The following is a 25,521-nucleotide window of genomic DNA, read 5'->3' on the forward strand; positions in this document are numbered from 1 at the left end:
TCATAAAAAAACTATAATAACAACATAATTACACTATAATAACAACATAATTACTACTAGTACTAATAATAATAATAATGATCACAATAATAAGTAAACCAGTTATTTGTTGTTCTCTTCTACTATCTCTCATGTTTGCTTTTACCATCCCGCTTTTTATTTTTCACTGTGTAGTTGGTCTCTAAAACAATCTTTCACAATTTGCTGTATCTAATAAAGGCAACTTGCTGTTTTCTATGTTTATATATATATATATATATATATATATATATATATATATATATATATATAAACAGCCTAGCAACCCCTTAGCAACCACCTGGAATACTACAGCAATGTAGCAATGGTCTAGCAACACCTTCACAACCTCCTGGATACAACAGCAACAGCCTAGCACACCTTAGCAACCATTTGGCAATCTAGCAATGGTCTAGCAATAACTTAACAACTCCCTGGATACCACAACAACAGCCTAGCAACCCCTTAACAACCACCTGGGATACTACAGCAATGGTCTAGCAATACCTTAACAACCCACTGGATACCACAGCAACAGCCTAGCAACCCCTTAGCAACCACCTGGGATACTACAGCAATGGTCTAGCAATACCTTAACAACCCACTGGATACCACAGCAACAGCCTAGCAACCCCTTAGCAACCACCTGGGATACTATAGCAGTGGTCTAGCAATACCTTAACAACCCACTGGATACTACAGCAACAGCCTAGCAACCCCTTAGCAACCACCTGGGATACTACAGCAATGGTCTAGCAATACCTTAACAACCCACTGGATACGACAGCAACAGCCTAGCACACCTTAGGCAAAGGCAACTTGTTATCTCACAATTGCTAAGTTGCTGTATTACTCTGCCTCGACTGTTGGATGGGTTTTATGAGCTAATCTGTCATTTCTCGGTATGGAACGTATTGCCAGTCCATTATAGTGCCAGGCTGAACGTGGCAAGCTGCACAAAAACACACGTGACTGGCATAAAAGGCTACACTAAACAGCGTGAGAAAGTACCACAAGCAGCTCTCGTCTCTTCTTGTCTGAAATGCTTTTTTGTTGCATTTATACGAATTATTTGAGCTACTCAAGCTTGTGTTTCATTTGTATCGAGGGTGGGCCTCTATTTGGGATTATTATGGTGTCCATATTACCGCAAAAGCAATATCATGAGACAACATCAAACTGGTATTCACTTTTATATCAGCATACCTCCCACTAGAGGTGGGCGATATGGCAAAAATGTACCATCGCAATACTTTTCACATTTTCACGATACACGCGTCACAATATTTATTTTTTCTGGCATCTGTCAAGTTGGAACAGACAAAGTACGCTCTTAAAAAGGACGGTTCTTCAACGATTTATCAGTCAAGAACATGGTTCTATATAGAACCATGAACACTCAAAGAACCCTTTGCATGATTAAAGGTTCTTCAGATTGATGGATAATGTGCTATAGATGGTTCTACATTTTCTTTAAAGAGGGTTCTATATAGCACCAAAAAAAAGGGTTCCACTACTGTTACAAGCCAAAAAACTATAGAATCCTTTCTGCTAAAAATGTACCATATTTAAAAAATGCTACAAAAATTCTTAATGTTATCTTTTCATTGAACATCTCACATACTATGCAGCACTGAATCCAGTTAAACAGGACTAATGTTTTTAAGTGTTTTTAAGTACTGATGATGCCAACGATATGTTTGGAAAAGCATATTGTCGGATATTGAGATGTCATTTATCATGGTAATGATAAATAATGCCACATTGCCCAGCTCTACCTCCTACCCCTACACCCTGGGCCAACACACAGTATTACACCTGAATACACAGCGCCAGATTTTTCTTCCATACACTAAATTGCTTTATTTTGCTTGTTATTTAGATTTTTTATTAATTTTAGCTTTTGCTTACAACAACTTGATGGCACTGTTTGAACATATCAGTGACGACAGAGCAAACATACAGTGCTTTTTTAACCATTATTTCTAATAATAATTCCCATCATCACTGAAATTATCTATAAATTGTTATATTTATATGTTATATAAAGTAGCATTTCTATTCCTTCTACCAAAAACCAAATAGTTTTATTTTGGCCAGCTGAACATTTCTAGTGGACAAAATGTTAGTGCGTCCCTATTTGGAAAGAGGAGTACAAAGAGAGAGTGGGTGGAAAAGAGAGGAGAGTCATCTTATATAATCTGAGGCCAAAGTCAGCAGCATGTCAAAAATAAACTCATATTGAATCCACTCCACTGTTCAGCTCTAGTTTAGTAAAGCTCTGCTGGGTTCCCATCTGACCTCCTCTCACCCCTGCCTGAGCTCAAAAAGCATTCCCGTCCTACAAGCATGACAGCGCTGCGCTGATTTTGAACCATCCATCAAACTTGCAAATGTATTTAAATTCTCTGGCACACAGCACAGAGGGAAGGCCACGGTCTGGCAGCGAAGTGACCATTCTCTCATTAGTGCAGCAGTGCAGAGAGGCTGGCAGTGAGTGAAGGGAAACCCTGCTACAGTTGCTGCCTATAAGTGCCAGCCTGTGACCTCTGAAGGCCCCACACCATCGTGTAAAGTGGGATGATTAACATAGCTACTATACACAGTGCGGCTGTTTCACAGCAAGGCTAAAGAGGTGTGAAAGGAGCACAACACACCGTAGACATCACATAAATGGGCAGCTACAGCAGTGATAATGTAGGGTTTATACAATAAGGCAATGTAATCAGACATAGGCGATGATTGACAGGTAAGACAATGATACTTCGAAGGCCATAACTGCCGAGTTAGGGAAAGAAAACTTATTATTACTAATATTTTTACTTTTTTCTATGTTTTTTTTGGTACAGCTTTCACAGGTTGCATTTTTAAAGCTAGAAGCACAAATCTTTGCAGGATTATAGGGCCTATATGGGAATAGTGCACTTGTAGTTTGGGGACCAACCACATGTATGTTTACACTAACAGCCAAGCAACACCTTAGCAACCACCTGGGATACTATAGCAATGTCTAGAAATATGTTAACATCCCCCTGGATACCACAACAACAGCCTAGCAACCACCTGGGATACTATAGCAATGGTCTAGCAATACCTTAACAACTCCTTGGATACCACAGCAACAGCCTAGCAACACCTTAGCAACCACTTGGGATACTATAGCAATGGTCTAGCAATACCTTAACAACCCCCTTGATAACAAAGCAACAGCCTAGCACACCTTACCAACCACCTCTGATAACATAGGAATGGCCTAGCAACCCCTTAGCAACCACCTGGGATACTACAGCAGTGGTCTAGCAACACCTTCACGACTTCCTGGACACCACAGCTACAGCCTCGCAACCCCTTAGCAACCACCTGGGACACTACAGCAATGGTCTAGCAATACCTTAACCCACTGGATACAACAACAACAGCCTAGCAACCCCTTAGCAACCACCTGGGATACTATAGCAATGGTCTAGCAATACCTTAACAACCCCCTGGATACCACAGCAACAGCATAGCACACCTTAGCAACCATCTGGGACATCAAAGCAATGACCTAGTAACACCTTAGCAACAAATGGAAAAATACAGGAAAAAAGAAAAATCCCTCTATGAGTAAGTAACCGTTAATAATCGGCGTATGTCTCTAATTCAGCACACGCACAGATCAGCCAAGCAAAGCGACGGCGTGCAGCTCTTAGACTCCATATTAATTAAGCGAGGTGGTGGACGGGGCTCCAAACCCACAAGCAGCTTCAGCTGATCTGCAGTACGATCAGGCCCTGCAGGCAGGCTTATCTCATCAGGAAACAGAATGACTCAGCCCAGCAATCCCTACAGACAACACCGCCCCCCCCCCCGAACCTTCCCTAAAACATGCAGCCCTGGTCACTCTCTGTCTTTCCATAACTGCCCACAAGCAGTGAGACGTTTCTGAGATGTTAGAGGTTCTTCTCCAGACGTATTAATGAAAGATCTCTCTCCAGCACAGCGCTTCTGACAGAATAATGCATGACCGGGGTATTGAAAATGCTGTCAGATCAATAATGAAGAGATAAGAGTGAGAAATAAATGCACTATCCTACGTCAGTGAACAGCCGCTCTGCATTAAAGCTCGATGTTAGCAGGAGTTCGACACTGCAGCTGGTACAAAATGTAACAAGATGAAAGGACAGCTTATGGAGGACCTTGCTTTCCTTCGGTCAAGTCGACACCGGACGTCTTGGCTGATCGACTGCTTTATGGGGTAAAGGGGGAAAACTGTAAATACGATTTTTCACTAAACTACTGCTTAAGTTTCCATGTGACCGGAGGCTCCGAGCCGAGACGTGAGTACCCACCACACTGCTGTGCTTGGATTACTGCGGCCAAATCTCTAGATCTGCTGGTATTAGTCTAAATCACAGTGTACGCTCTTCGCCCGCCTTCAAATCACTGGCTTCCCACACACTTCTAACATTGTACATGAAAACAATGGCAGGACATTAAAAAGCTCACATGACACGTGATATGTATTACTGACTGTCAGATACAATACTGTAGCTGGAGACCCTTCAGTTACTCGGTTTTAGGAGACATTTCGAAATAGACTAGATCCAAAATTTAGTTAAGAGAGTTAAAAAAAATATTTAAAACTACTCAGAAAATGCGGCTCCTAACAACCGTGCAAGACCTGGTAGACCACCAAAACTGTCCCCTCAGATTAACAGCACTTAAATCTCTCATCTTTGAGAAAGAAGAGAAAATTAGGCTGCTTTAAATTTGTACAAAATCCACATCCATCCTTCCACTGTGAGAAGACAACTCAGCGCTATGGGTCTGAAAGGATGTGTAGCTGTTTGAGAAGAACCTCACTGAAAAAAGGAAACAGACCAGAAAACAGTCCAGTCTTTGGGATTACTTGAATGGTAAGAAGCTGAAAATGCAATCAACTTCTAAGACTGAACTTTGGAGGTGTGGAAAAATATCCCTGTCCTTATATTAAGTCTGTTCACTTGGCGACCGTCTTTGCAACACCGCCGGGCAGTTATTTCCAGCCATACAAGACTGTTTTACAAACTTATTTCAAATCGCAGGTAAAAACTGTAGTGTTTGGTTCAGTCACGTTTTTTGACTGCAACTGCAGATTCCGACAATGAGGGAGAGCTTTTCCCGCCTGCAGCTTAACCAGCAAGCTGATTGGCTCGTTTTCTTGAAGGACCTGACTTTCTCCGTTAACAGACTCAATGTTGAGCGTTACAAGCTTTCCCTTTCATGTTTCAACCAACGACCGGTCTCCTCCATCATAACGTCTCTAAAAACTGAGCAGTCTGATATTATACTTAGTAACTAAGGCTTCTGTGTAATTTTCTGGGTGGTCTCTGTCATTTGCACAGTATATCGCCAGTGGCAAGCAAGCATATACAATGTGTAATACTGGCTGGTACTGTGCAGAGCAGAGTGTGCAAAATTCTTTATAGGCCTGTCAGGCTGAGATTATAATCCCTGTATAAACCGGCCTTCATGGAGTACAACCCAAAAACAGGATGTCAGTCATTGTTAAGCCTGACCGTTAAATGCTGGAAATTCCCAGTGAACTCACACTGTACTATCAGGCTGCAGTACTTTGAAGTACAGATGTCAAGCAGTCTAATCAGCTCAAAGTGTTTGTTGGCGAAACAGACGTGCAGGAAAGTGTTATATATAAAGCATTGTTGAAAGCGAACAATTAGACTTAACAGAGAAAGAAGGCCTTTGAAAGGTTTCTATAACAGCAGCCAGAGCTGAGTCAGCTGGTCTGCATCCATCAATAAACGTCAGTTAGGATACGTGCTATTCATATTCTCTCTCTTCGTGCCTTGGTGGCACCTCCACATTAGCGAATCTTACTGAAGACGAGATTTAGTCACTGAGGATGTTTGGCCAGACGGACAAAGGCACTAGAAACTGAGGCAGAACGAGCCTTTGAGACGGATCAGCATACATCAGCAGCAGCTGCTCAAGCCAGCATGCACACAAAACACACAGAGGATGACATCTCTTACACAAACACACACCTCCTCACACTACCCACACTGCTTTGCAACCCGCAAAATTTCCCTACGCTTTGCAAGGCTTCTCAGCTTAATGATCTGCTGCTCTGTCACGAACTGCTGCCACGAAGCGACTCTGCACCAAAGACTTTGCCCTTTAATTCATTCTGCTTTCGAACTGGTGGGCAAAAACACTAAAATCAATGCTGTACAGATTATGAATCACACATTAAAGAACACAAACACAAAATCACACCAAAGGCCCAGCGAAGGAGGGAGTGGAGGACGTAAAGATGGAAGAGGAAGTAAGACTGTCTCAGGCTCTGCGCTAAAGATTGACTGACCATCAGCACAAATCAGCACATCAATGATACTAGCTGGTTAACTGAGCCTAACAACAGGCAGCACTAATACGACTCACATTCAAGAACATATCAATCGATTATAACAATTATTATACAACAGTTAGTTCCCAAACACTGTATCACTCCGCTGAGACGCCGTTGCTAAGCAACGACTTTGACAGCTGGAGGAGACGCTCAAGACATTTGAACGTTTTTACTTCTTGCTTTGCCACAAACAGAAAATGGACACTTTTAAGATCACATTTGACCGACAGCCGATTTGGTCAGACTCTAAAGATGAGACGACACTAAATTCCCAAACTGTCGTCACCACTGAGCAGCTTTTCAGTCGGCGGCTGTGACAGAAGAACAGCTGAACAACCTGGAATCAGCCAGAAATGAACCCAATACCATTCGCCAAACTAAATGGGCTGTAAGATGCTTTACAGTCTGGCTGGAACAAAACAACATTAATACTGATCTGGCGAAAAATGACAAAACTGAGCTAAACTTGATATTGTGGCAGTTTTATGGCTCAGTCTGTACTTCAAAAGGCGAGTCTTACAGCAGACTGAGCAGAGAGTGGGCGGAGCTCATTACTCTGACGCAACAAGCTGCTTATTAAAGAACTATAATTCGGTGGAAGGAACCGCGAACATTAAAACATATTAAACGCCACGTTCACAGCCCAGTTTATTAACTTCTTACTTTATTTATTTAACTGTTGTATAAAAGCAATAGAACACTCGAGGAGTGTGACCAATAACATCACGGCTGTGATGATCTACGGTGACCAAATCACAGCCGTGATGTTACTTCGTGATAACACACTCCCTCTCGTGTTCTATTGCTTAATCAATAACTGTAATAATCTATATGCTGGTCCACACTTCAGTTCCTCACAGCTACATAACTTATAGGGATGGGTGTGGTTATGCAAATACACAGATATGACATGCATCATTAAAGTACATCCCAGAATGTCACAGTATGCCTTCCTGAGCATGTCGTGGACGTTGTCAGTACATCAGTACTAAAGAATACTGATCATCTGCAGGTAATTAAAAAGAGAGTATAATTGGGCCTGATTAAGTGGATTCAGTGCAGTGATTTATTTTAATGTGGTACTGCTGGTTCTTTTTCATCTGTTCCAACTCATCAAACCTCATAGAAAATAAATATGTATTTCATGTATTGTGAAAATGCCCTGAAGAATCATGTTTTCGCTATATCCTCCACCTCTAATCCAAAGTATTCTCAGCATTTGTTTTTTCATCAGGAAGCCAAATTCCAAAAAGGCATCTGTGGTTTGGAATAAAACGCTTCAGTAAAGGAGGAAACTATAATGCCCTTGTAATGCTCTTATTAAGCCTTAACAAGCCAGTGGCTGGCGATTAACTAGCTGCTCATTATGACTTTATTACGCATTAACTGGGATAAATTAAGCATCCTAGATCACTTGGATTTGTGCATTATTCATCATAACCTTGAGCACAAACGCTACCTGAACACTGAGTCACGGAGTGTGTTTATTAATGAATAATAACAATGCATCTCATCACAACAGTTCTTTATTTTTTTTTTTTAAAGCACTCGCGGGATTCTTATCAATATCACAACAGCAAATCACAAATTAACTCTACATAAAGACAAACTGTCTCTGCTCTGAAGTCTTAGACTTGCAATGCACTTGTTGGGCTTTTTCTTATTATTCTTGTGAATTACTCAGTAGTAAATCACATATTAGCTGTAAATAAAGACAAACTCTTTTTAAAGTGAAGATTTCTAGTTTAAGGTGTTAATTCACCCTACTAAATTCAATAAAGCAGTAATGACCAGGCAGTTGATTACTAGCTAGTTGCTTGCTACGACTTAACAAGAGCATTACAGGGACATTACAACGTCCTCCTATACTGAAGTGTTATAAAAATGAGATGAGTGCGTGTTACCTCTATTTTTTTTTATACCTCTTTATACCTGTTTTTGGTGAAGCATGTGATATAAAAAAGCAGAATTCGTGAATATAAACTGATATTCTATAAAATGTTCTGAGAAAAAAAAAAAAATCACATCGCAAAAATAAATCACTAAATCACTAGATGCAAAATAAACAAATGATTCGCATTTCATATTTCATCAAACCAAAAAAACATTTTAAATACTGTTATGTTCAAATACTATTAAATACTTACACATGAAACAGCAAAAATTACTAAAATACTCCCTAATAACTCAGTTCAGTTATAGAGCAGCTACTGAACAATAATTGGTTAAACTCAAATTATGCACATAACAGTATTACAGCAAGTTACATTCGACAAATATGATAAAGAATGCAGCCGAAAGCAAAAGAATTTAAAGAGCTAGGCAAAGAGTGAAAGTGTGAGTGTAAAAGATGAAGGTAAAGACTGTGGGATAAGCAGAACAAGAGTAATACCTCCAGCCCAGCACATGGGGAAGGGGCTGCAGCCACTCCTTTGAACTCTAGTGGCCTTGCGGCTCCGTGTGGTTGCCACGACGCCTGGCCAGCAGCCGTTGCTCTCACAAACCCGCATAGGGCCCCAAACCTGACCCCACAGTCCAGCACGTAGCACACCAGCTTGGCTAGACTGAACCCTGCCCTTTACTGCCTTCTGTGTCCACATGCAATTCAAGGGGTCCAAGCACCGAACAGGTTGTGGCTTGAACGAAGGAAGGAAAAGAACTGCTGGGTGTAGCTGAGTGATGATCCAAGTTGTCTGGTCCAGTCTGCAGTGACCTCTGGATGGCCAGAGGCTCGGAGTGAAAGCCAACCACTGTATACTAATCCCAGTCCAGCAGCCAAAGCCCAGCACTGCTGAGAACCGGCCTCTCAGGCAGAGCAGGAGGCCATGGTGTGCTTACAGTTACCTCAGACTGTCTTAAGGATGGATTATAGAAAGCATGAAGTATTAAAGACACAACAACATGGACAGAGTGAGAGACTGTGTTCCGCAGTGCTGTGCTACAAGACAAAAAGACAGAGAGAAAGAGAGATGGAGAGAGACAGAGAAGGGGACAGATTCAGCCTCTGTATTCCACCGCTTCTCGGAGGCAACTGCCAGAGAGAAGCGCAGAGAGACGAGAGGAGGGGCCAGGGGAGTTCAGCTGAGTCTCATTAATATGCAAATCTCCTTCTCATTCCTATTCAGTCCGGCCCACGGCTGTTTACCAAAGAGAAACAGGCCACAAATCAGGCTTGACCCCCGCTCATGGCCGCAGAACCGCCTCTTCTGACCGGCGCCTCCGTGCCAGGGCTTCAGTGGCATCGTGCCCACTGATCATCCTTCAGCTCCCCTGCAGAGCAGTCAGCCTTGATTGGTCTACAGAGGATGTGAAGAATGTAGCCACTAAAATGCTGTTATTGCCTCACCCTGCTGCTCTCAGGCAGAATCAATCAATTACCAGCACAGATCCAGTCCACCTCAATCCATCAGCGCACTAAAGATGCTTCTGCTACTAAACAGTGCATACTTTACATGTACATATGATGTCATGCACTAATTATAACAATAGTGACTGTACTGGAAAAGTACTGTGTAGAATAAGAGACTTTCATTTATTTAATTTCCTGTCAAAACAGCCATCATGTACAAATTGTTCAAGGAGATATTTCTGAGGAGATTAGATACAAAATAATTCAATTGCATAAGCCAGAGGAAAATCAAAGGAAAAGGACGACACAGAGAAAACGATATGGGGCCACCTGGTAGACCACCAAAACAGGCACCATCAAATAGCACTTAAAACTTTCATCTTTAGAAGAGTGGAGCTAGATTTTCTTTTTAGGGGTCCTTTCTATGGGTCTGAAAGGATGCAATGCTCTTAAGAAGCCCTTACTGAGAAAAGGAAATAGACAAAAAAGAAGAAAAATTAAAAATGCTGGTGTTCTCAGAACAATGGACTGACCACCTCAGAGTCCAGACCTCATCATCCCTGCGAGTGGTTTTCTGGGATCGTGAGAAGCAGAAAATGCAACCAACTTCTGCGACTGAACTTTTAGTTTTGCTGGACCGCATGAACTTGTATAATTGTATAATTATGACAGTAGCACTGAATACATGTTTACATGTAGCATTTGTTTATCAACATAATGTCAGCACACATTATCCTTAAAGGAGCCACTTAAACATCACTTGACATTTCAACAAGCCAATGTGTACCATTTGTGTAGTGAGGGAGCGGTTTGAGGGGACGACCTGGCCAGCACAATCACCAGTTGAAGCCCAATGAGGACTGTCAGGAAGCACATGGAGAAGAAAAGTCCAACCACTATGAACACAAAAGTTGCACGTTTAAATGTGACATATTTTGCTAATTAAAGTAAAAGTTAATGAAGTAAAAAATAATGAAGTAAAAATAAACAACATTAACATCTTCTACAGGGAACAAGCTTAAATAAGATTTTTTTTCTGCACATTTTAAGGCAGAATTTCTATTTATTTACTGAGTTTTTTATAAATTAATATGTTAAATTCATCAAATAAACGTAATTTGCAGTAAAATGTGCAGTTCTCTGTATTTTATTTAATCAGGGGTGCCAAAACTTTTGCTTATCACCGTGTATATGTACTGTACAAGAGGTGTTGGAGTGTGTATATGTGAGCGTGCTCTATCCTCTGGCCTCTAGTGTTCGGGGTGCAGGGAGGGGAACCACAGAGAAGGCAGCACAAAGCCAATCACAGCGTTTATCAGCAAGGAATCTCTCTGTGTCTGCCGTCTATTCAACAGACACACACACACACACACACACACACACACACACACACACACACACACACACACACACACACACACACTGCAGCCGTTTTAACCAGCACATCCCTGCAAGTCAGAGATAGCATTATGCATCAGAGCCAAGGCTTTGACTGCATCTGAAATGACTGCTCCTCAAAGAACAGGGGGAAATACCAGACCACCGCATTTTAAACCTGAATCCACGTATTAGATGTTCTATTAAAACACACCAAGGGGGGTGTCTAGGAACAGAGCTCTTGACCTAAAAAGTGCTTGTTTGCTGTCCCAACTCTTTCTTTTTTTCTTGAAACCACCAATTTTAAACCTTAATATTTAGTTATTAATCATAAGGCTGCTTATCCAGTAACTATTACTTAGTAAATACTGTGCAAAAGTCAGTACCCTTCAATTAATACCTAAAAAAGCAGACGAATATATTTAACAGAAAAATCACACTGAAGGCTCAATAACTAAAGTTCATTTAAATTGTTTCAGTATTTAGTGTGTCTACGCTTTTATGACAACTTCCATTCTTTTCAGGGGACTTACTATCAGTTTTTCAGAGAAATCTCAGCGGTATTTTTTGAACACTGAACACCAAAGTTCAGTCTTACATTCTTACTTCCCACTATGGTTGTGCAATATGACACTAAGCAATCATTATCATGATAATTTATGCACTTTTTAGCATACTGTGGGTCTCGTCAGTCCACAGAGGCCACTGAGCAACTGCAGGCTTCAATGTAAAAAGAGCATAATTAGTCCTCTGTCAAAATATTGTGCAACATATCGTGCATCATGAAAACGTTTTCAAGTATTGTGATATTATATATTTGCCATATCTCCTATTCCTACATATTAGGATCTCGACTCTGGGGTGGTCAATCCATTGTTCTGAGAACACCAGTAGCCATTTTTGGTCTATTTCCTTTTCTCTGTGAGGTTTTCTTGACCACTACACATCCTTTCAGACCCATAGCTTTGAGTTGTCTTCTTATAGTGGAAGGACAGACATAAATGACTGGATTATCTTCTATCTAATCCCTTCAGAAATATCTCTTAATAATTAGTGATGAACCTAATAGGCTGATTAGACTGGAAATTAAATGACTTTTGCACAGTTCTGAACGAACCGTAGCTGACGGGTCTTAATACAGTTTAGACTGCCGCGTCTGTATAATGTGGTTGATTACAATGGACAATAATTTCCCTGCACTTAGAATAAAACTGACTCAAAACTGAGCAACTGCCAATTGGCTTCTATTACAAGCGTTTTGAGTCAACGTGTTCTTTTCTAAGTACAGAATTATTGTTGAAATTATTGTCTGTGGTAAGTGACCATACGCTACAGCTGTGGCACACAGACATTAGGTTGAAAAGCTCAGAAGTATTCCTTTAAGGGCCTACCTTTTTGGTGCAACTAAATTTATATGCTAGCCAAAAGGCAAAGACAGATGTTTTTGCGAATGCGATGGTTTGGCTGGGTCTTGGTCGGCACATGCAGCCACGCAGCCACACCGCACTGCCTGTATTATTTCTGGCCGAGACCTAGAGTCAAGTTGCTGCTTTCAGCAGGACCGCAGAAGCAGCAGGAGGAGGATGGGCTTTCTCTCAGAACAGCCATTCACTTTAACAGTGGGGTACGGATCTCCCACACAAAGCCCAAGACAAAAGAGGAAAAGAGGGGGGGTGAGGCAGGAGAGGTGCGCGGCTCTTCCCCATACAAACCCCTCACATCCGGCCCACTGTCAATCCCCCCGACACACAAAGGCCTTTCACAATCATGGCCCTATTTCCACAGCCAGAGCCCACGTGCTGCACACAGCAGATTGCCAGTGATGGCGCAAGCTGCACTTGGCAGCATAATTTAGTGAAGCGCATAGACAACAGATAAATGCATGTGGGGTGTATCATGGTTGGGGTTCCCCCATAAGAAAGGGGGGACAGCAGCTTTCCCATTGTGACAGAAAACCCGAGGGATGTGAGGTGCTATTCAAACTGTGTCTATACATCGCCAAAGACAAAACAAAGAGCGTGTGATGTACAGCATTACAGCAGATAATAGGCAACAAGTAAAGCTAAAGGAAACGCCTGGCCAAAGGATTCAAGACTCAAGACTCTTTGTTTCTACACAACAGCACCTTTTACCCTGTTCTTCAGTGGTCAGGACCCCCATGGACCCTCATAGAGCAGGTACTATTCGGATGGTGGATCATTCTCAGCACTGCAGTAACACTGACGTGGTGGTGGTGTGTTAGTGTGTGTTGCGCTGGTCTGAGTGGATCAGACACAGCAGAGCTGCTGGAGTTTTTAAACACCTCAGTGTCACTGCTGGACTGAGACCAAAAATATCCAGCCAACAGCGTCCTGTGGGCAGCGTCCTATGACCACTGATGAAGGACTAGAGGATGACCAACACAAACTGTGCAGCAGCAGATGAGCTATCGTCTCTGACTTTACATCTACAAGGTGGACTGACACGGTAGGAGTGTCTAATAGAGTGGACAGTGAGTGGACACAGTGTTTAAAAACTCCAGCAGCGCTGCTGTGTCTGATCCAGTCGTACCAGCACAACACACACTAACACACCACCACCACGTCAGTGTTACTGCAGTGCTGAGAATGATCCACCACCCAAATAGTACCTGCTCTGTGAGGGTCCATGGGGGTCCTGACCATGAACTGTAGAACTACAAAGTGCACCTATATAGTAAGTGGAGCTGAAAAAATGGACAATGAGCGTAGAAACGAGGAGGTGGTCATAATGTTATGCCTGATCGGTGTATTTAAGCTGCAGCTGCCATAAGCATTATTAAACCCTGTGTGGGAAAGTGAACTGCTAGCTTGACACCAACATAATACTGCAAATCCAACTGAGGCACCAGTGAATATAAGCCCCATCATGACTGTGAGGGCTGATAAACGAAGGCTACTTCAAAACAGAGATCAACACAGCCAAGAAAATCATCAGGGAGTGCTACGTAAGAGTGTTTTCAATGCAAACCTGCAAGTAATCATGCTATTTTTCTTATACATCTGTCTTTTTTCTGTGAATATCACAGGAATACAGTTACTTAGTTTTGGATCCTGATTATTGCTCTGTTACTACCCAAGTCTGATAAACACAAAGTGCAAAACTATGCAACAGGTGCACAACTAGAAGACACAACTACTAAACATTCATGCTGAAAATAACCCCAAGTGTAACACAGTACTGACTGTAAACTGAACATTAAAGCTTTGAAACATTTATTATTTCAAAGCATTTAATTGCTTTAGCTAATAAACTGATTATTTTGGGGTTGGAAATACCGCACCAAGTTCTGCTGCTTGAAGCTTACAACACTCCTCATCTCTTCGAAGGGATCATCTAACAAACACCACTGAATGTAACGGAAAAACCCGGAATGGCATCACGGATTTCCCCAAGGAGAAACAGCGAAGACAAGCCGACGAGGGCATGTTAAAAACAGCACTGAAACGAAGGGCGAGATCGAGGATCAAAACGAAGTATCAAAGAACGCCGAGCATGTAAGTGGTTGTCCGTGGCCTCCACAGCAGGGCTGACAGTGGGCAGATGTCGGAGTCTCTTCCTTCCGTCTCAGTGAGCAGCAGATCCCTGGAGCCGTGGTCATGCACGCGGCCAGCTGCCGCCAGCAGCCATCCTCTCTCTCCCCTCCTCCCCTCCGCCACCAGGGCCATCGGGGCTCCTAAACTCCTCTTCTTCCTCCTTCTGCTCCTCTTTGGCAGCTGCGGAGGGGCGCGTGTGCCATTCGGCTGCATTTATTTTTGTTTAATGTGCTCGGTGGGGCTCGGAGAGTCCAAGGTCAGGGGGTCGAGTGGCTTATACAACTTTCCTTCTCCCTCTCTAACAGATCTCGGTGCTCATCTATCCCTAATCCTGCACCTGGATTACTCCCATTAAAACCCTTAAGTGTGATGGGGATGATAAACCATAAGCCCAGGCAAAGGTTCCCAATTAGCCTGTACATTAATGTAGCACTGAGGTGATTAAAACATAGTAATTATATATAAATAGGCATCTAAAATGCCTGTGCCACTTCGCTGTTTGAAGGGAGACTCCGGCCAAAAAGAAAAAAAATTAATCATCGCTGCATTTATTATAAACTTATTTGAACCTTACAGCATTACGGAAGTCAACTTTTTTCTAGTTAAATTATACTCCTGGGTACATTTCGGTTTTCCCATCTGAATTTACATGCCCAAATCGAAGGCACAAGACTTTTTATAAAAGTAAAAGTAATTTTTACAGAGCAGATCACTGAAGAGACGCCATCTGAGATCCAGTTTGTAGCTCAGCTTGTGGAAAAATGGGTCGACTTTCAGTAGATAAAAAAAATTGTGAGTTCAGCTTCTTTTATTATAAGGGTTTAAAATTACATCACCCATCTATTTGACTGGAAAGAAGACAGTTACAGCTCTCATACGACCCCCACCTTTTGAATGTAGCTTATAAAATATGAAAGTTACGAAGTAAAGAACATAAAGTGTGTTTTGGAACCACCGGTGGTTCCAAGGAGTTAAAGAGGTTAAAGACTACGAAAGCCCCCTTCTGATAATGTATCTTGAAGGTGGTAGGAACTTCTGAAAAACTAAAGCTTCTTTGGAGTGGATTTTTGGGGTTGGGCTGTTAGCTTGTTTGCTCGCTAGCTGGCGAATGCGGAAGGAAGTTAGGGTTAATACTAGTAAGCTGAATATCTTACTGCAGCTGTATAACTGTAGTAACTGTCTTAGAGAGAATGGATTACATGAATGTTAGAAACGACTCGTCAGATGAGGAGGACATCAGCAAAGAGCTAAAGTTAGCGAGGCAGCTACCTGGCTACGTAGCTACCTCGATATGCCTTTTTTCCTCTGGCTGAGAGAATGAAAACTGACCTATGGCTTCCATGTTGGGCTGAATAAGCACAGAATGGATGACTGAGGTAGAAGTAACACTAATGCTAGTTGCCTGCATTCAGCAGCCAGTAGAACAGTGGTTGGCAGTCATGACTGACTGACACCACAGGGATTCCCAATGATCGTATAACGTATTTGTGTAATGCATGCTTTGTACTGTAGTGAGAGAACACAGAGGAACGAAGATATGAAACTGATATAAACTACGAATTCTCTCAATCTGATAAGGCTGAGAAATAAAATACTGCACTACATACAGTATACAGTACAGCATAAGACAAATGGCATTAACTCCAGTCTAACACTGGAAAGCTTCTTCTTTGTTAACATTATGGTATGTTAATCGTTGAATCATTGGCTGGTGCAGTTCTGATATTGTAGACGAGTGCTGTGAGCATCCTGAACAAAGCTATTATTGACTTATTCCAAAGTCTTCAGTGGCTAACTTGATACATAACAACTTCACATGAGCCAACAAATGTAATGGTCAAGATTAGGAATGCACAACATGGGAATTTTGGGCCATTATCTAAAAATTTTCATGGTCATATCTGTAGATGCCGATACCACTGTCGATTCATAAACACTGAGTGCATATACACGCACCCAATAATCCGATCATAATCGGATTTCTGCAGTTATCCGATTATTCAAATGGTCATGTCAACACCATACTCCGATCTAGAAATCTGATTAAGGAATCCGATAAAAATGGATTTTAGCTCAGTAATCAGATTTCTCAGTGCATGTAAACTCTTACTCTGATTTCTTTCAGACGGTGGATCTCGCGAGACGCAGCAAAACACTGTTGGAGCAGCGCGGAAACCAAACACAAAATAAAGGATTTGAATATTCTTGATCTTCACGATGATGTAAGATCATATTTTCAGGTAAAGCGGCGTGATGTTTAAAAAAAAGCCGCGGCATGAAGTTTGAGTTTTACATTATGTTTACGTCTCGTCTTCTTCTGTGAGTTTATTGGCTGGTTGCAAAGCAGAAATTCAATTATTGCCTGACTCATGTAGACCTAGCGGGTATTTCACAAAGCAGGATTTCTCAGTTAGCCAGATAACTTAAGCCCAAAGATGAGAACTGTCCAATGGGAATGTCCCTCAGCCCTTTCCCCATTGGACAGGCTTGACTTTGGGCTTAAGTTATCTAGCTAAGCTGAGAAATCCTGCTTTGTGGAATACTCCCCTGGAGCTTCCCATTATCTGTTTACTCAAGTGCATGTGAATGCGTTGATCGGATTACTGACAAAATCTGATTTTCTGCAGTTATCAGATTACTGAGTGCATGTAAACAAACTCATTGATAATATGTAGAAATTGGGACTAATTTCACCTGGATTAGCATTAAGGCGCAGTATCAGTATCAGTATCAGGTTACACCTGCAGTTCAATGAATACAATGCGGTCCAGCGTCACCTAAACACTCTGCTCTTCCAGAGTACAATAAAAACGTCAAATATTAATTTGAAATATCAGTCAAATTGAAATATCTGCCAATACTGATGTGACACTACTATCATTGTGCATCCCTAGTCAAAATACATGCAGGACAGCCATTAACAGTGTAAGTTCAAGCATTTATGATTATGTTATTACTTGTGCTTGTCTTTTTTTTAGGCATACTGTAACTGCAATATGAAGCAATGCAATCGCAATGTATCCTGTCTGTATCACGCAGTCCTGCACGGCCGTATAAAAACAAGCATGTCCTGCAGGTGTTTGGAGGCTTTCGAGAAAACAGATTAAAAGCCTTCAAAATAAAACTGCTCTATTCAGCAAAGAGGTGTGAAATGTGCAACACGAGAGGCAAAGCAGGCACAATTCTCTTTACACACTGCGTGGAAAATTCTCTCTGCTTCTCCTCGGGCTGTTAACGTGACATGACGCTGTTTGAGCTTCCGCACGAACGCAAGTCCCCCTGCTGTCTTCTTCCGCTGAAAGTTCAAAGCGGATCACGCTCCTGCCATAACCCAAAAGGCACAGTGGAAGTGACGAGGTTTACATGAAAAGCTTGATGCTCCTCTTCTATTGTGCTTGATACCTCCAGTACTGTGAGACACTCCCCGATACGGCCTGGAGAGTGCGCTTAGCTAAGTAGGAAGGAGGGCGAGCGACAGAGAGGAAAGAGAGAGAGAGAGTGATTCACGATTTAGTTATTCCTGAGTTAATGAGTCATTTACATAACGCTACGCTGCTTCTTTTGAAACCCTGATCAGTATCCCCCACGGCAACAATCGCGCTGGATCTTCATGTAAGGCATGCAATTCACAAAACACATCCAATAGGATCTTCAGAGGGTTCCGTTTTAAAGAGCGAGCCACGTTCTCGTGTTGTCTTCCATCAAGAGCTTCACAAATGTGGATCTATAACCAGCTCAGCTCAGTGCAAGGGCTCAATTTATTGTTCTATTGCAACATCAGTGTTGGTCAGATTGATATTACAGTAGAAAGCAACATGAAAATGAACCTAAAAAAGTCTTTTCTGTGTTATGTTAGCATCCTGACCAATCACAGACATTTGCTTAAGTAAATCGAGGCATTCATGGTCTCTCTCTAAGGCTCAATCCCATTTCACCCCTCTTCCCTACCACTTAGCCCTACCCCTCCGTTTGGCACGTTCATGTCTAGGGGTAGGGTGTCCTGAAAGATGTTGGGATAGAGGGGTAGGGCGAAGTGTTACGGCTATATGTCCCTCCAAACGGAGGCTTTTCGGAGACTCCAAACAGAGTGTTATGAGAAAAAAAGAAAAACTGGCAAGATGGCTGCGCAAGAGACCAAAGAAACCCACAAAAACGAGTATTTTCTCCGTTCAAAAATACGATAACCACTGTATGATCTTAGTTTGATGTCGTTTCAATGTATTATGGTCCTTTTCTTCATAACTTGCATAAAAATTGCTAGTAGTATGCTGATTTCTCAGTAGCTAGCTAGCTAAACTTCCCGTTCCACCTTAAATGGTGGAATATCTGAGGGGTCAGAATGTAACTGCTGCACTATTTAATGTAAACAAGAAGCTGGTGAATAGCTGACTTCAGCTTCATTTAACCAAAGAATTAAGGGTGGGCAATAATAAATATTTGTCATGCCCCCCCCTTTACCCTTTACCCTCCTCTGCTATCACTGCAGACTGGCAGGGTCGCCTACAGAGCAGCGCTAGTAGCTGTTAATGAAGCAACGTTCTTTATTATTTGAGGGTCCCATTTTGTAGGAGAAGATTTCAACTGCTCCAACTTGTAACTCAGTTCCAAGGGGCAAGGCGACACTCGAAAACAAGGGGCAGGGGTAAAAATAAGAAACGGGACTGGGCCTAAGTCAGAACACAGTGAAATCTAACAACCAAGCGAAAGCTAACCGAGCACACATAACTGAGCCATTAGGTTAGCTCAGCTATGTTTGCCTGCATCCAGCAGTAAAGTGTGTAAGAACCTTCTTTAAGACATGGATAAATCAAGGCTAGATAAAGTTTTCATACAGCAGATTTGTCAACAACACTACCAACATATGTAGACGCCATTTCACGAATGTATCCCCACTTGTGCTGTTATATGTTTAGTTCTGCATCAGTGGCTTAGACTGAGGGATGTCAATCAACCGTGCTCATTAGAATATTAGGACCAGATCAGATTGGTCTGATTAGCATCTTTAAAGCAGTGTTTTATTATATTTCTATCCTTTCTTTATTCCCACTTTGCAGGAGGTTTAACATAACATTTGCTATCATACATAACCATTTGTATCACTTTTTACCCCTTGCTCCCTGGCCATGTTTTTAAGCACATCAAGAGTTCTCAATCTATTTGAAGGTACACTATCCAACCTTAATATTTATTAATCTAAGCGCAATCCAGTTTCGTGTCTGTATAATGCAGCCCAAATGAGAACACACCATCATTTTAATGCATCATATGACTGATAGAGCCATTATTAGCTTCATTTGGGAATCTTATTGACTCAAACATTGCAGTATTCAGTGAAAAAACCTAAACTATCGCAATGTCACTTTTCTTCTCCAATATCAATAAGCAATAAGTGAATGCGTAATGATCGAGTCTCTGCCCTTGTGCTAGTCTCAGCCTAGGAATGCAGATCAAGGATCAGTTTTGCTCCATGCATACTGATCATTACTATGCAGCAAAAGTGCCTGACGCAATAATAAGCGCTGAAGCTCTATAAATAAATAAATATATATATATATATATATATATAAAAACATCTAGCACATCTATCACTAATGATTGCACAGTTCAGAAAATTCACACTACTTAAAAACAGACCTGGGGTTTTCTAAGTAAGTAAACATTAACAGCTACTGGAACAGCACTTTTATATAAGATCCCTCAGTCGAGCCATGAAAACTAATTGCTCAGCTGCATACTGACTCTATAGAGCGCTAAAACAAAGTGCCTCATTAAAACATGACAATTCTGACTAATTGGAGCGAGCTATGAGCTCTACCTGAAGAGTAATAACACTTCATTAGACTTTGGAGCCACAACAGGGGGGGAGAAAGGGGGCTGCAGAAGCAGAAAACACTCCGTAAAGACCATATCTTCTCTAATGAAGCGTCAGGATTAATCATGAACAGCCAGTCTTCGAGGGAAGCTTACATTTCTGCATCAGTGATACCTTAGAGTTTCGTCAGTTCAATATGATCCATCCTTTACGCATCCGTCTGACATACATTCTTGCGACTGGGGGAGCACAGCTCCTCCGGTCGCATCGACCTCTCTGTGACCCCTCCACAGAATGATATCATCACATATCCCACAGCCTAATGAATGAGGACTAAAATTAAACCTCTGCAACACTGGGGAACCCTGAGGAACAGCCTTTATAATGGAAATTAATCATACCTTTACTGCGTTCAACAGCTAGAGGGACACTTGGGCCAAAATGAAACATTTCAGCATCACTCCATTTGTTGTTGACTTGTCTATTTGCCTCCAAATGCAGTGCCGCTGTAATCCCTAGAGTGAGATTTCACCGTTTGATATATAGGGGGAAAAAAAACTAAGGATGTATCTTGAGGCTGGGAGGAAACCTTGAAAAACCACAACTGCCTTAGGGGTGGATTTTTGGGGGTCGGCTGTTTTATTTTTTATTTTTTTCCTGCTAGATGTCGATTGGCACAGAGGGGACCTGTCTTCATATCATCACAATGGAGAGAATGGATCACTCAAATGACAGAAATGCCTCATCACATCCAGGACAAACAGACAAAAGCTAAACTCAGCAAGGTAGCTCTTAATCCAGATATCTTACCTCAGTTTGGCTTCCTTTTCTCTGACTGAAAAAACATCAAATTTATGCTAAACAAAGACAGAATCACTGTTTTCTTTATAATTCTGTCCAACAACTGTGGTACTACACTAATTAGACACTAATGCTTGCTCGGTTGTATTTATTAGCGTGTAGATCGGTGGCTAGGCTAGCAGTCAGGATTTGTTGGCACCACCTATGGTCGTATGATGCATTTGCATAATGCATGCTGGGTATTGTAGTGAAAACACTGATGAGCAAAAACATGAAAATTATGTAAAAGTCAAATATTAGAGCTAAGCCTTCAATACAGGCCATAAATGTCAAAATTCGATCAGAACGTGAGTAAAAACACCTCTACAATAATGCTAACTTCTGTTAGTGATCCTATGGGATTCTAATAGTTTGTTAGCGCTTAGCTAAGGGTGATTCACATGAACATTTTTTGGCAGCTCCAGATTAAACACAGACATCTGAAGCCACTAGAAGACATTCTATATTTTACGTAACCAATAGGAGAGCATGACTGGCTATATCTAACTAGATACTACGAAAACAAAAATTCCTGACCGGACGATTTTCTGCAGGGCATTTCAAGAATTTTAACTTTTTGTTCACATCCAAAACTTTATGAAACAAGAGTAGTACTGGAAGATTTGATACAAACATGGTTCTATTAAAAAATATTAAGTAAATAAAACTAAAAAAATTAAAAAATAAATAATAATAAATTAATAAAAAAAAAAAAATAAATAAATAAAAATTACAGATATACATTTTTTAGTTCCAAGAAATCACCAGACCTTCTCTGAAGGCCTAGAAGGCTTCCCTATGCTTACCAAACTCCATAAACAGACACTTGACTAGAGCTGGGAACCATTCAAAAAATTTTAATATTATACCAACACAGATACCTTGACTTCGATGCTGATTCCTCAGCAGTACCTTTTTCAATACCTTCCTTTACACTACAAACCAGAAGTGAGAGAGGTTTAAACCAGAAACGAACGTAAGGTTCTGAAAGTGGGGGCATTCACGGACCACAACAGATTACAGACTAACCGAATCATTGATGATACGCAAACAGAATGCAATTTAGACAATCAGCTGTCTCGAAATTTGGTTTCGAATGACAGTCAATTTTTACACTTCATCCACTCATCAGATTCTCTTTACAGTCAAACTTAGACAGATAGGACAGATATGATTCATGTGAAATAAAATACCTGTGATTCAGCAGTTTAGACTGAAGAAACAACTCTGTAGGAGGACATTTCTGTTACATATGAATGTTTTAATGAATTAAAACCTTATCCTCACAAAAATGGGACAGAAAAAACAAATACCTTGTACCGCCCACAGATTCTCTCACAGTCAAACATAGACAAGGCAATTTAATACATGTAATTTGAATATATCATGACATAAACTACATGATCATCAGCAGAATAATAGACTGGACAATATTTCTCACACTTATGGCGTGTTTACAGTGACCTACTATTGCTACAGTAATACAGTATTACTGCAGTAATATTAATTTAGCCTTACTACCAACTAGGCCACTGTCTCTTCACTCGGACCCCCAGCTAACAAATTAAACCCTCGCTCCGCACTAATGGGCGCGCATGAAGAAAGAAATCACCCCCACACCCAACCCAGCTCCACATTCATATTCCTTCCCTAAAGCAGTCTCCATATGCTCTGCTGGCTCCGCTCTTTTGATGGCAGTGAGGGAAAAACCCCCACTCAGTTCACACTGTACTGTGCATTATACACCGCATAATAAATCAGCCTAGAAAAAAAAAAACTGTGTTTCAGACAGACTTGTCCATCCAAACAAGACAGCCATTATGGAATGTTCATGTGCTGATGTGTTCACATGTACCAGACCAGGGGTTTGGAACACAGGCGAGGGAACATGATTGTGGATTTCCTTCTCAGCTCCACTTATTATATAGGTGCACTTTGTAGTTCTACAGTTACAGACTGTAGTCCATCTGTTTCTCTGATACTTTGTTAGGCCCCTGTTCTTCAGTGGTCAGGACCCCCATGGACCCTCACAGAGCAGGTGCTATTCGGATGGTGGATCATTCTCAGCACTGCAGTAACACTGATGTGGTGGCGGTGTGTTAGTGTGTGTTGCGCTGGTCTGAGTGGATCAGACACAGCAGTGCTGCTGGAGTTTTTAAACACCTCAGTGTCACTGCTGGACTGAGAATAGTCCACCAACCAAAAATATCCAGCCAACAGCGTCCTGTGGGCAGCGTCCTGTGACCACTGATGAAGGACTAGAGGATGACCAACACAAACTGTGCAGCAGCAGATGAGCTATCGTCTCTGACTTTACATCTACAAGGTGGACTGACAAGGTAGGAGTGTCTAACAGAGTGGACAGTGAGTGGACACAGTGTTTAAAAACTCCTGCAGCACTGCTGTGTCTGATCTACTCAAACCAGCGCAACACACACTAACACACCACCAGCATGTCAGCGTTACTGCAGTGCTGAGAATGATCCACCACCCAAACAGTACTTGCTCTGTGAGGGTCCATGGGGGTCCTGACCACTGAAGAACAGGGTAAAAGGGGGCTAACAAAGTATGCAGAGAAACAGATGGACTACAGTCTGTAACTGTAGAACTACAAAGTGCTCCTATATAGTAAGTGGAGCTGATAAAATGGACAATGAGTGCAGAAACAAGGAGGTGGTCATAATGCCATATACACACACACACATACATACATATATATATATATATTATGTAAAATATTTTTGTGTAAATTTGTAAAAACAATATATAGTGTGTATGCTTAAGCATGCAGCAGCTTTCCTGGCCTGGCAAAATGCCGCTAAATACTGGCTAACTCATTTATCTCAAGTCATTCATCTCAATGTGTCCTGTTCACTCACATCTACAACCATTCCACTCTGCAGTTTTATGTTTGACTTTGGCAAATATTACAGCCATTCCTGCTATCAGTACCAGCTGTTGAGCCGGCACTGCTGATGTGTTGCCTGCTTTAGTTAAGCTCCACCCACTGGTACTAGACGCATGCACGTGCATTACAAACAAACACACGCTCGAAAAGAAAAATCAGTGCACCAAACAAAGAAAGCACACATCTTTCATACGGTTACAGGAAACATGGAGCACACAGGAGGCTCTGATTCTACAAGCTGATACGTTCCACTAACTGCCCTGAAGGCAGATTTAAGCAGGTTTAAGGGGCCATCACCAAAATTCTCAGCGTGGATCACTGATGAGATGCTCAGCAGGGTTAAAGAAAGGCCTCCATTATCTTGATTCATCAAAATATCCAGACACCCGTCTGGAACTGTAATCAGTACACTCACAGCACAAAGTAAATACACTGTGATTGGTAAGAGAGCTCATTTGCATATTGCTGCATCCTGCGACATTAGCATGACAAAAGCCAATATAGCAATAAATATGAAGAAACAATATACTGCCTGTAACAGGACAACACATTCAGACATTCAATAAACAAACAGAACAGCCATGTACAAACATTACTTTGGTCTGGACTAACACGTCTCTCACACAGAGACCCTCACAGCGAGCCCCTCATTTAATGGCTGTAAAGCAGAGCAGCTCACTACGGCTAAAAATAAGGCCAGAATGATAATCACACTCTGCAATCAGGAACTGCTTGAGGTTATGAATTTTTTGCTGTGATATCAGAAACACATGGGTGTGACCAAGTTCACACGAACTCACTGATCTTCACATCTGTGCTTGCCAGAAATTCTTCACGAATAATTTAAATAAAAAATATCACCTTCCATAAAAACAAACAAATATTAGCTCATTAGTAAATTATTGAGGAGTTTTAACCTCTGCAAAATCAGCTTCATCGGCCAGCAGCAGCTGCAAAAGGACTAATATTCTCAGACAATATGTCACTATGATAATTATTATATGAATTATATGATAATTCAATTGGGCACAAAGTCTTGGGGAGAGTTTGAAGAGAAAGCCAGAGAAGGCTGCTCACCTGTGTAATAGGAAATTCTTGAAATATCTGTGGAGAGAGAGAGAGAGAGAGAGAGAGAGAGAGAGAGAGAGAGAGAGAGAGAGAGAGAGAGAGAGGGAGAGAGAGAGGGAGAGAAAGAGAGAGAAAGAGAGAGAAAGAGAGAGAGGTCAGTCTGGTTGACATTTCCCGCACATTTGCTCAAACACATTCGGTGGC

The 25,521-nt window shown here is 41.6% G+C and overlaps 1 protein-coding gene across 6 annotated transcripts in view; it reads right to left on the reverse strand.

Annotated features, from left to right (window-relative positions):
- Window positions 1-25,521, reverse strand: part of ptk2aa (protein tyrosine kinase 2aa) — a 204,457-nt gene that overhangs the window by 118,692 nt on the left and 60,244 nt on the right. For 4 of the 6 annotated variants that reach the window (XM_036567576.1, XM_036567581.1, XM_036567579.1 and 1 more), the window contains exon 2: window positions 25,327-25,353. The exons of the other annotated variants lie outside the window; for them this stretch is intronic. In XM_036567576.1, the coding sequence (XP_036423469.1) occupies window positions 25,327-25,353 (27 nt within the window). The remainder of the gene's footprint in view (window positions 1-25,326; window positions 25,354-25,521) is intronic. 6 annotated transcript variants of the gene reach the window in all.

The sequence above is a fragment of the Colossoma macropomum genome, unplaced genomic scaffold (assembly GCF_904425465.1).
Source record: "Colossoma macropomum unplaced genomic scaffold, Colossoma_macropomum, whole genome shotgun sequence".
In the NCBI taxonomy this organism is placed as follows: Eukaryota; Metazoa; Chordata; class Actinopteri; order Characiformes; family Serrasalmidae; genus Colossoma; species Colossoma macropomum.